At 56.2% G+C, this 11,973-nt stretch overlaps 1 protein-coding gene across 2 annotated transcripts in view; it reads left to right on the top strand.

The window, feature by feature from the left end:
• The first annotated feature begins 2,316 nt into the window (after window positions 1–2,316).
• Window positions 2,317–11,973, top strand: part of DUSP4 (dual specificity phosphatase 4) — a 34,249-nt gene continuing 24,592 nt past the window's right edge. The window contains exon 1 of one of the 2 annotated variants that reach the window (XM_023751841.1): window positions 2,317–3,202. In XM_023751841.1, the coding sequence (XP_023607609.1) occupies window positions 2,794–3,202 (409 nt within the window). In that variant the 5' untranslated portion in view covers window positions 2,317–2,793. The remainder of the gene's footprint in view (window positions 3,203–11,973) is intronic. The other variant, XM_006086173.3, reaches the window with a different exon arrangement.

Genomic DNA, 11,973 nt, shown 5'->3' with positions numbered 1-11,973 from the left:
ACTGTCAGGTGCAGAAAGCAAGCCTTTGTTCCGTGAGCATCCTGCCCCCCACCCCCCGGGATTTGACTTATTTACTTGCCACGTGAGGTCTGAGCGGGGGCCGGTCTGGCGGGGAGGCCACCCCAGCGCAGGGGAGACAAAGGCTGGAAGCGCGCGGCCAGTGCGGCCCGGGGACGTCCCCCCAGCTCCGGCGACACGTGCGAGATTGGCCTGACCTGCCTGCGACTGAGCGGCTCTGGCACCAGACGTTCTGTCCAGCCCGCGGGAAGGCGTCGGTGTTCCCTTGCGCCGGGAAAGGGCCCGGCCGGGGCCAGAGGATCCCTGGATGGTCGGGGCAGGGGGACGCCGTAGAGAGGCGCGCTCCCGGGGTACCAGGTAGAGCGAGGCTTTTAGACGGAGCCTCGCAGCCACCGCGGTCTAAGAGAGACCGACAGTGGGGCCCCCTTTGTCCTCGGGAGGGAGTACGACCCCCTCCATCCCCGAGAGGCCAAGCCCGGAGAGCCTTGGACCGCTCACCTCACACAGTGCCCGGCGTGAGCGACGCGCCTCGGGCGCAGAAGTTAAGGGCACCAAAAAGTCAGTGGTCAAAATACGTATCCTAATGCAATGCTTTCTGAAGCGATTAAAATTAATGCCCAAAAAGTATGTTGAACAAAATACTAAATTCTAAATAGAGACAGGATTCAGTGCAGTGCCCTGCTGAGCCAGTTTGTAGCCATAGGTCAAGGGAAGATTCCCGGGGTGTCGGGAGATTCGCGGCGCAGGGGGAGAGGAGCGCGGGCCACAGGCGTCGGAAGTGGAGGCCCCCTGAGAGCCGGGTAGGGGAGTGGCGGGGTGGCCCCGGGGGCCGGAGGTGAGAGATCAGGAGGGGAACAAAGGCGGGGCGGAAGGCCAGTCGGGGGTGGGAGAAACGGGAAGGGTGCCGTCCTTCGATGCCGGGGTCGGGCTTCCACTTGGACCTGGAGTGTAAGGCTCCGCGCCGCCAGCGAGTCCTGCAGGGTTCCCGCTCGCTGGTTAATTCTCACTAACAAGACTTGGCAAGATGTCGGGCGAATAATTTTTGGCTTTTGTTGTGTCCGCATCGCACGCACACAAGCCCCCTGACAAAAGCGGCTTCTGGGAAATTAAATGCATAAGTAAAAAACGGGGGAGGGGGAGGGAGGGCAGCGGGAAAAAATGCTACCTGACCCGGAAAGGGGACGCAGAGACCTGCGTCTGCCCCAGAGCTTATTAAACCCTTGACGGTAAATTTCTCAGGGTCTAGCTTCGAACCAGATGTGGGCCCTCATTGTTATTTCCTGAGAAGACAATTTGCACATGTGCGATATGGGGTGAAGACTTTTCCAAAAGTCACATAAATAAATAAATAAATGAATACATAAATATCGGATTTTTTTTCTTTTTTTTTTGTCTACTAGGGTTAAACAAACATCTTTAGGAAGCGTGGACGGGAGTGGCACCCTGCCTTCCTCCAGAGGAGCAACGTTCCGGCAATGAATGCCTCCCTCTGGGTCGTAAAGCAACTGCCCCAACACCCCGCTCCCATTACTGGACTTCGGGGCGGGAGGGCTTTTCCTTTCATCTTCTAAGTTGGGGTTTGCCCACGTCCTCGGGAAGCTATAAAGCTGATTTAATGGCTCAAGATGAAAATCGATCACGCTAATGCATAAGCTAACGTCAGAGGAATCGCACTTGAAAAAAACGGCTAGCCGGGCCCAACGCACTCGGTAAATGCGGGGCGAGGAGGTTCCAGGCCCTGTCGGGTGGACGGCGGCATCACGGTCCCCACTCTGCTTGGATGCGGGGAAGGAGACTAGCGAGGCTGGGAGGGGGGCAGGGGGAGGAGCAAGGAGGTAAAAAGGATCAAACCCGATCCCTCGCCTCCGTTAGGCCGGGCTCTCAGCCGGCTACTTTCTTGTTGCCAATGCTGCAGCCCGGGTGCAGTGCCAGCACAGCCGCTCGCGTTGGGTAGATCGCGGATGGCGGAGGCTCGCGCCCGCAGGCTGACGACGAGAGGCGCAGCCGCGCTCCATTCACAAAGTCCCTGCGCGCAGCTTGCCTGCGGGTCGGGGGCCTCCTCCCTCTTCCTCTAGGTCCGGGTTTTATGAATGGGCCGGGCGACTAGCGCCCAGCGGCCTGTTTACTCCGCTCTTTGTGACGTCACGGCCTCGTGACTGAGCGCGAGCGGCCGGCACTCCATTCACCCGCCAGGGAGGGGGCGGGAGGAGAGGCCGGCGGGCGCAGGGGGCGGGGATGGGGCGGGGAGCCCGAGCTGGGGGCGGGAGGCGGGAGGCCCCGAATGGAAAGGGGCGGGGCTTCGCCAGGTAGTACTGAAGCTGCCCTCTCCCGGGGGAGAGCAGAGGAGCCTTAATAAATCTCTAAGCCGAGGAGGAAACTCTGGCTGGGGCAGTGCGCCGAGCTCCGGCTGCTCCTTGGGGTGCGGCGGCCGAGCGGCGGCGCCGGCGGCGGCAGGAGCAACACAGCGGGCAAAATACAAAGAGGCCACGACAGAAGGGAGCCCTCGCCCACTCGCGTAAACACAGCCCCGTTCACCGTCGCCTCCCCCTCGCACCGCGCGGTGCTGCCGGGTGCCCGAGGCCGCTCGGACTGTTCTGTGCTGTGAGAATGCGGAAGGAAGGCTACCGGGGACCAGACGGTCTCCTGTGCGAGTCCCTGAGGGCCAAGTTTCTGGCCACTTTTGCACGCGCCCTCCGTTAGCCCTCGCCCGCCCCTTCCAGCCGCCCAGCTGTTGTTCGCCGCCTCGTGTGCCAGCAGCCCCGGTTCCCAGCCACCATGGTGACGGTGGAGGAGCTGCGGGAGATGGACTGCAGCGTGCTCAAAAGGCTGATGAACCGGGACGAGAACGGCGGCGGCGCCCTGGGGCTGCTGAGCGGCGGCAAGTGCCTGCTGCTGGACTGCAGACCGTTCCTGGCGCACAGCGCGGGCTACATCCGAGGCTCGGTCAACGTGCGCTGCAACACCATCGTGCGTCGGCGGGCCAAAGGCTCCGTGAGCCTGGAGCAGATCCTGCCCGCCGAGGAGGAGGTGCGCTCCCGCCTGCGATCCGGCCTCTATTCGGCAGTCATCGTCTACGACGAGCGCAGCCCGCGCGCCGAGAGCCTCCGCGAGGACAGCACGGTGTCGCTGGTCGTGCAGGCGCTGCGCCGAAACGCCGAGCGCACCGACATCTGCCTGCTCAAAGGTAAACGCGGGCGCCGGGGTGCGAGCTCCCAGGGCGGTGTATCGGGGCTGAGTGGCCAGGGGAGGAAGTGCCGGGGGGACTCGTGGCGGCGGGGATCCCCGCGAACTCCTTTGTGCGCGTCGGCGTGCACGGGTCTGCCCGGGTTTGGGGCGCTCGTGTGCAGTGCGAGCTCCTGAAGTCCTCGGGACGGTGAGCGCGCGTTTCCCGCGTCACCTGCCATGCTGCACCCTTCCTGGCAGGTCTGCGTTTGTTTACACTCACTAACGGTCTGGCCTCGCGGGCGAGGCGCCTCTTCCGCGTTGCTCACCTTGCCGGGAAGCGCTCCTAAGTGTCACTGTGCGGGTGGGGACAGGTTAGGCCTGTTAGTTTGGCGCGCCGAGGCCCTGTGCCGAGGTCCGACCCCGAGAAGCCAAGAGGCGGGGAACGGGTGAAGGACGGGGAGCGCCAGTTCGATGGTACACCTGCCCCTCGGAAATGCACCAGGAAGGTCGGGTTGCGGACGTTGCGTGGAGCGATCTGTATCCCCCCCCCCCCCACCCCCCTGCTGCCGCCCAACTCCGAGGACCTCCGGAAGGTGGTCCACTCCTCCGGTGCCGAGCTAGACCCAGGCCCCGCCGGCGCGGGAGGCGGGAGGAGTGAGTGAGTGTTTGGGGAACGCCAGGCGGGACAGTGCCTCCCTAATATTCAGGCAGCGGAGTAGTACGACCTTTTGTTCAGGCGCGATTCTGGAGGATCAGATGGAAGGCTTGATGTACGAGAGCCCTAGTGCAACTCTTCGGGGAGGAGAGTCTTGTCAAAGCTGGAAGCCGGTTGCCGACTTCATGCCGTCCAAGCAGCTGGAGGGAAGGTGCGCTGGCCGCACCTGCGGACCCGCCCGGGCCGCTGTCTCTGTTGGCCCTCGCGCGGGAGGAGCCGCAGGACGCGGGGAGCGAGGGCGCCCTGGCCGCGATGCGCCCCTGCGCCCCTGCCTCCGGCCGCCGCATTCCGCGCATTCTTTCGCCCCGTCCGGTCCTCGCTGCCGAAGCCGGGAGGCGGTTCAGACTCCAGCCTTCAAAGAGCCGCTCGGTTCCTCCTGCCGGCGCCGCTCGCCTCCTCCCTCCTTTCCCTTCCTCTCCCGACCGGCTCACCCGGGAGGAAGGGAGACGGCGGGGGGAGGAGGGCGGAAACCTCTCCCCACCGCCCTGTCCGAAAGGCTGCACAGAACTGCCCAGCGGCGACGGGCCGGGCTGGCCCCGGTGAACAGCGGGGGGCTTTGTTCTCCGCAGTTGTTTCCTGGCCATTTGACCTGTCAGCTGCTGGGGAAACGCTGCCGTTGACCTGTGGTTGAACCACTCAGGCGATTTTGCTGATGCTTCTTGCCGTGGGAGGCTGCCTCTTGCACCTCCGGTGGAGCCCCCGTCCTCCTCCCTTCTTCTCAAAGCGCTTTCAGAGAAAGTGCCAGGAAGGGGCCGGCGCCGCAGGGACCGCGTGCGGAGCTGTGTCCCGGTCCAGGTCCCGGTTAGACCGTCCGCGTTGGGGGCCAAGGCGGCGGAATACGCCCGCCTTTCCGTGTCTGGCGCTGGAGGGAACAATAAGAGAAGCTGCTCTGGGGAGAAAGTCCCTTCGGGGGCCGGGTGTGGCCGGGTGTGCTCCTTGCTGCGCTTCCCGGGGGCTCCTCCTGATTTAGAGCCGCAGCGCGTGCCTCCCTCGGGGGCTTCTGAACCCAGAACCCTTCCCGGGGGAGGGCAGACCCACGTGGAGTCTGGGTTCGTTTTGTTTTATTTTTCTTCCTGGAAGAAATCCGGAGGGGACCGCCCTAGAGCGGCAGCTGGGGACCTTGGCCCTTGGGCTTCCGGGCGGGCGCGCAGACACTTAGGCCTCCCTCCCAGGGAAGGAAGCATATTTTTAAGGTTTCCTCCTCCGGCTTGCGGCACCTCCCTGGGTCCCCCAACCCCACCGGGAGAGCCCAGAGCCAGATCGATTCCGAGAGACGCCTCCCCGGACCAGCCACTCTGCAGGAGGCAAATGCTGATGTAAAGACTGGGTAGGACCCGAGCTTCTGGGTAAAATGACAGTCCCCTGGCGGTTGGCGAGGTGCCTGGCCCACTGAAAGGCAGCGTTCCAGGGGCTGCTGCCTCCCAGGCCTGCACTGCCTCCTGTTGTCCGACCTGGTGCGGCCGGGAGGACGACCCTATGCATCTCAGAGTCCACAGACATCCTCCCTCTGAGATGGAGAGTATCTGGGCCTGGGTCTCAGGTCAACTTGTCTCTTCAGGAGCAGGCCATGGGCGTAGCCAGGAGGAGCCTGGACTGCACGAGCAGAGGAAGCCGAGCCTGACATTCATTCTCGGGGCGGGGATGGGGGGGGGGGCGTCTCTTCCAGCTGGTTCTGTGGCGCTGGCAGGCTGTCTTGGAGGTTGTTACCTGGGTCATAATCTGTTCAACTGAGCCTATTGTCATATACGTGCTAAGCTGAGGCCCTCTTAACACAGTTCCTCTTCCTTCTCTTTGCCTTTTCCTGGAAAAGGCTTTCACCCTGAGGACAGAAAGAAATTGGGCAGCCTCTGCTCCCACACCCCTGGGGAAGGTGCTGTCTGGGGGAGGAAAGCAATGGATGCCTCCTGCACCCCCAGTTGAAGGCAGCGGAGTGGAGGCCATGCGGGTTGTGGGGTGGGATAGGAAACGAAATAAAGGGAAACACCGGAAAACAGCCTTAGATGATCTTTAGTCAATCCCTGCATTGATTAGGGGTTGGGTCGTTTGGTTCCCAGTGGAGCCGTTCATCTTATTTTGTAGCTCATGGGCTTTTCTGTGTCTCGCTTCCTGTGTGGTGCTGGGTGTGGAGTACACGTGGTTGGACATTAAGCCAGTCATCCAGTTGTTGGTGTCCGCCATCCGGAGGGACCATAAAAACAGCAGGGTGTATGTTCAGAAGTTATATTATCCTTCCTGGCCAAAGGCTATTTAATTCTACCAATTATAATTATGTTTAAAATTTTGATTTTTCTATTTCTGTCTCTTTGACCGGGCAGTTGCAGGTGGTTCATAACTAATACCACAGGTAAGAATTCAGAGTTAAGAGTAAACTTTACTTAATACCAATAAAATGCTGCCAAGTTTTGCTAAAAGCAATAACCCAAATCACTACATTTCTCTGGTCTTTTTTTTGCGAGTAAAATTCCCATTGGGGTAAACTTTTTTAAAAAGCTAAGTTTATTTAAAATCCTATGAGGCATTTTTAGGGACAGTTTAGAAGTTTCAGTTTTTCAGCTTTTATTACAATAAACCTCTCCTTTCAAATCCCTTTCTCCTTCATAAATCCTTGGATTAGGGTTTTAGACACCCACCCCCGCCCCCCACACACACCTTGGTCATTAGAGAAAGACAAAAGGAGAATTTGTTTATCCTAATGGAAGTCATTCCTTACCTCCCATCTTCCCCAAATAACAAATCAGTCTGTTATGCGTAGATTTCATGTGTAAAAACATTATCTTTCCCTTATCCTGTCTAAAATTCATCTCAGCTCATGACCGTTGTCAGTTCTTCAGGTTCTGAAATAAAAGCTGAGAAAGTGGGAGGATCCACCAGATATTCCAGCTTCTCACTCCCAGTTGGAACTCATGGGCCCCATGGGCCCCGGCCTGGCCAACCATTCAGAGGCTGATATCACACTTTCTGCAGAAAACAGCCACCGAGGGCAAAAGAGAAATGGTTTGGGGGCGTGATAGGGCTCAGCCAGCAGCCCTGGCAGCTCTGGTGACTGTCTCCTGCCTTGTCTCACTCTGTCCCCACTTGTCCAGCCCATCTCTGGTCCCCAGGAGGTGAATAGCATAGCCCCGGTGGGGGGTGCGGGGTGGGGGGAGGAGGATGCTGAGTGAGGTCACATACCTCCTCCACCCAAAGGGACTGGCTTTTCTCCTTACAAATACAACACAGTGCCAGTGACAGCCAAGGATTTTAGAATTACAAAAAAAAAAAAGGTAAGCCCTAAAGATAATTTCTACTCCCTATTGTAATTTGTTACAGAGTTACAACGAATGAAGCAAACTCACTACTTTTGGCATCATTTGAACTGGGTGCTTCCAACACAAAAGTAACTACAGACAGAGTGTCCCCGTAAATTGAGAGTGAAAACATCATTGTTACTAAGCCCATCACAGCTCCCTGGGGCTTGTCCCTGATGCTTATAAGAGAGCTGGGCTGCACCCACCAAGATGGGCTGCACAGATGCTGGGGGAGGGAGAGAGGAGGGCGGCCTTTTAAAAAAGGAGCCAAGACATTTCTTTAAAAAGGCAGGACATCTGAAACCAGATAGCTGGTTTCCTTACTGGGAGGCAGTTCCCGCCTAACAAAGAGGAAGTTTGACAGGAAGGAAAGTTCCCTCTGGAACGGAAGCCAGCTGAACGCAGCAGACAAAACAGGACTGGGAAGGACTTGCAGACAAGATCCAGCCGAGTGGGGCCTCAGGTGTCAGCCAGCTGTCCCAGGACAGGCAGGTTTGTGGTGAGAAGCCTGCTTAGTAAAATTTAATAACTGAAAACTGCTCAGCATTCCATGGGTGCTTACTAAGTCAACACCCACCTCAAGGGAAGTGCTCAAAGCCAAATGACCTTCAAATGACCTCAGACTTTCTTGCTGGCAACATATGCCTTGTATTGATAGGATGTCTCTGGAGAGCCAGGCTGCGAGCCCTGACTGTGAACGGGTGATATGCTGAGTGTTATGGGGGAAAAGCAGCAGCCACATTAACATTGGGGACCCGGGTCACCACCAGTGCCAGTCTTCCCCTCACAGACCCCATTAAGGGCCCTATTATGGTGATGGGATCAGCACCGCGTCAGCCTGTCCTTTCTGAAGCGCCCTACACACACTCTCCCAGCCCTGCATGGATGGGAGGCCAGTCGGCCATCACTGCCAGTAAACTCTGAAACGTGCATTGCTGTGCGAGTGTGTGAGGAAAAGGAGAGCACAGAGTTGAACGAGAAATGTTCCTGAAGGAAGTTGGCTGAGAAATTATATTCCCTCCCCACCCCACCCCCCCAAAAAACACACACAAACCATTCCAGTTTTAAACGTAAGATGAGAAAATCAGAACTTTAAGACTAGGAAGCATATTATTAAATAAGAACATGGAAGAAACAAACAGGTCAAAATGAGTCAGAGTCTATTATGGGATGACATTTAATAGGGCATAGAAAAAGCAGGTGGAATCAGTAATGAAATTGTTTTAAGATAACAATGAAGATCTTGAGCACATAATATCAGTTTGTAGTTCGCAAATAATTAAATTGAGGAAGTTAGAGGTGATATAGTCTGAAATCCTTCCGTTCTGAGGGCGGGAATACAAGGGTGAGGAGAGAGTGTGCTTGCTCACGCTCCCACCGGCGCCCGCACCCTGCCCTCTGCCCTCTCTGCGCACCTGCAGGAGGCATGGGCTCCAGCCCGGCCCACGGTGTCCCGTTGGAATAAGCCTTCTTCTCCTAAGTTCTGGATAAAACTTGGTGATTTAAATTGAGCTTTTACAGGGCTGTGGCTCTGGTGTTTGCGTGGATTTGGGAGTGTGGAGGGGAGGCACTGGGAAGCTGGGGAGCATATTTTGACCTCCCCACCCCCCCACAGTAAGAATTCATTTTTATTTCCGTCCTGACCCAGGACAGGGCTACAGACACGCCTGAAACCAGAGTTCCGTGAAATTATAGCGTCTTTAAATGCCAGTGCATTCTAGTAGTTTCTATTTTATTGCGTGAAATTTAAAAGGCTGGTCACAGCTCCTCATGACAACCTGGAGGTAGGAAAGCACTGGAAAGAAGTGGGGTTCGGTGAAATGCCAGCAGTGTTCTGCCGGAGAGTTTTTAATGAAAACGGTGTCTTTGCATGTTGCAACCCACCAGGAGGGCAGAGCTGGGCGAGCAGCAGGGTGGGCTCCAGACAGCTGGTTAGAAGCCGCCTTTGAGGCCAGTGGGCTGAATGCTGGCTGTGCCCTTTCCTGGGGCTGCCCTGCACCTCAGCTTCCTCTTCTGTAAAATTGGAACTAGTCACACCTTCCTCAAGGGCTGCTGGTTGGACACATGTATGGGAAGGGCCTGGCATGGTGAGCATTTCCTCTCAAGAGTGCCCATCATTTTAATTAACACGGATCTGATAGCCAGAGGCGGCTTCCTGCGATGTGGCCTGGTAGGGTAGACTTGGCTGTTCCTAACGTGCACGATTCCATGTACCCCACTCGCCTGCATGCTTCCGGCCCGAGGGCAGCCACTGGCCCCCCAGAAGGCCCTCCTTTGTAACAACCAGCCGGACCCCCAAAAGCCACAGCTCTGGAGTGAAAACCCCTTTCATTGCTGCTGCCATCACAGATGTGGCCCTTCTGTGTTCCTGTCCCTCTGGCTGATCTGCTTCTTCCCTTTCTGCTTGTTCTTTAAAGATCCGCCAGAGGGCACTGACTTTTCAGCATGTTTCTGTTCTGTTCCAATAGTGTCTTTTACTGACCATTTCGGGTCTGGCCTCTGGGTCACCTCTGTCTTGTCCCCCCACCTGCCACACCCCCGGGGTCAGCCACTGACTCGGGTTCTCTGCACCTCCCGGTTGATGGAGCCTGGGAGGCAGCGGGTGTCCCAGCCCGGGAGGGTCTCCAGCTCAGAAGTGCGGGACCTGTCCTTCTGCTGGCTGAGTGTCGGGTCTGAAGACTCCAGCTGGAAAACACAATGAAGCCCAGGAGGAGAAGGTGGCCCAAAGTCTGGGAAGTGGCCAGGAATGCTGGCGTCCCCTCGTAGGTGCCCAGAAAGGAACCTTCCTTATGCGTCTCCCTGAGGCCAGGCGCGCACTGGCCGGCCCAGTCAGTCCTCCGAGGACTGCTGGTGTGGGTGCTCCATCACATTTTAAGGATGAGGAAGAAGCTCAGAGGGGCTGAGTGCTGGCCCCAGACCCGTGAGTCTGACTGCAAAGGCTGTGTCCCCTCCAGAACCTCAGTCTGCTGCCCTTCCTGTACCTTCTCGGCAGTGGGAAGAACATTCTTTCTTTTTTTAAAATATATTTTTATTGATTTCAGAGAGGAAGGGAAGGGAGAGGGAAAGAGAGATAGGAACATCAATGATGAGAGAGAATCATTGATCAGCTGCCTCCTGCACGCCCCACACTGGGAATGGAGCCTGCAACCCGGGCATGTGTCCCGACCGGGAATTGAACCGTGACCTCCTGGTTCATAGGTCTGTGCTCAACCACTGAGCACACCGGCCAAGCCACGTGTTCAACGTGGTCTGTTGACTGATCCATTTCCCTTTCTACTTTCTCCCAAAGGGAGGAAGCATTTACAAGGTTTCCCGTCTCAGATGTTTGGGGGGCAGCGGTGTCGGCAGCTTTATAAGGAAAGAAGGGACAGATGGGGGTGATAATGGGAGGGAGAGCTGCCCTGTGCTGAGGTCACCGCTGAGGCCACCAACCGCTGAAACTGGCAGCACGGGTGGGCCCCTCGGCAGGTTGTCTGTCCAGGAGGCTGGTCATTATGACTCAGCAGGAGCAGGTGCCTGTGACTGGAGAGATAGCCATTTATTTTCCCGGTGGGGGAGGGAGGCAGTGGAGGGGAACAGAGCCTCCGGTCAGGGAGGAAGAAGTGCGTGCCCTGTTTCTGTAAGCCTTATGATGTGGCAAAGAATCATGTCCCTTCCTTTCTGAAGCAGCTTCTAGGGCTGGAATTCTGGGCAAGAAATTGACTAACCATCACATGTCAGCATATTGGAAGGTTACGATGAATGTTACAGGGAACAGTGGCTCCAGGTCACTGAGTCACCAGGATTTAAAGGTACTAGCTACACACGTGACCATCAGTTCAAGGGGTCCATTAGAATAGTTGTTCCACAACAGGCAGGCTCTACTGAATTATTTCTAAGTAAATGTATGGTTTAAAAAATTAGATATAATTGACATGTAACATTAGTTTCAGGTGTAAAACATAATGATTCGATGTTGACTATATTGCTAAATGATCACCACAATAAGTCTGCTTAACATCTGTCACTGTCTAGGGTTTAAATTTTTTTTTCTTGTGATGAGAACTTTAAGATCTAGTCTCTTAGCGACTTCCAAATATGCAATACAATATTAAAAGCTATAGTCACTAAGCGGTACATTACATCCCAGGACTCATTTATCTTACAACTGAAAGTTTTGATCCCCCTTCATCTATTGGATTAATTTATAATCCATCTTTGGTCCTACAGAACCTGCAAAGTGGAAACACAAGCAGGGCCAAACACTGACAGTAGTTGGCAAGTCACTGCAGCGCCACGTCCAGAAGTCACAGGGTCTGAGTGGAGGCTGAGCGTTTCTCGTCTCGGAGTGGTTTCCTGCCTGCCTCTGCCCAGCCAGGCCTTTCTGCTTGGCACGGACACCATCCCACATGTTTAGCTCTTTTCATTGAAAAGATCTCCCTTCCCCGGAAGGTGATCTCACAGATAACCATCCGGGGCTTAGCAACTCTCAGGTCAGGAAATCCTCCTTTGCCCCAAACCTGTGTGTGCAGCAAGAGGGGTTTATTTAGATTGAAGCCCATTTCCTCTCGTTCTGGCCCCTTGTCGACGGAACAGCTGTTCGCAAGGCTGGTCGACTGGCATCGGCTTTGTTGCCGAGATCCAGACGGGCTCGTGCCAGAGTAACATTTTCCTTCGCCCCCCACTGAAGCTCTCCAAAGGAAGGGCTAAATCGGGGAAAGACAGACATCTTTGCAGGTTTCTTGTGCTTATGGACACCCACAGCAGCCTTGGCCTGTCCTCACCCTAAGGGGCTCCTCTGGAAAGAGG

The sequence above is a fragment of the Myotis lucifugus genome, unplaced genomic scaffold (assembly GCF_000147115.1).
Source record: "Myotis lucifugus unplaced genomic scaffold, Myoluc2.0 scaffold_26, whole genome shotgun sequence".
NCBI lineage: Eukaryota > Metazoa > Chordata > Mammalia > Chiroptera > Vespertilionidae > Myotis > Myotis lucifugus.
This window is presented reverse-complemented; position numbering and strand designations above follow the sequence as displayed.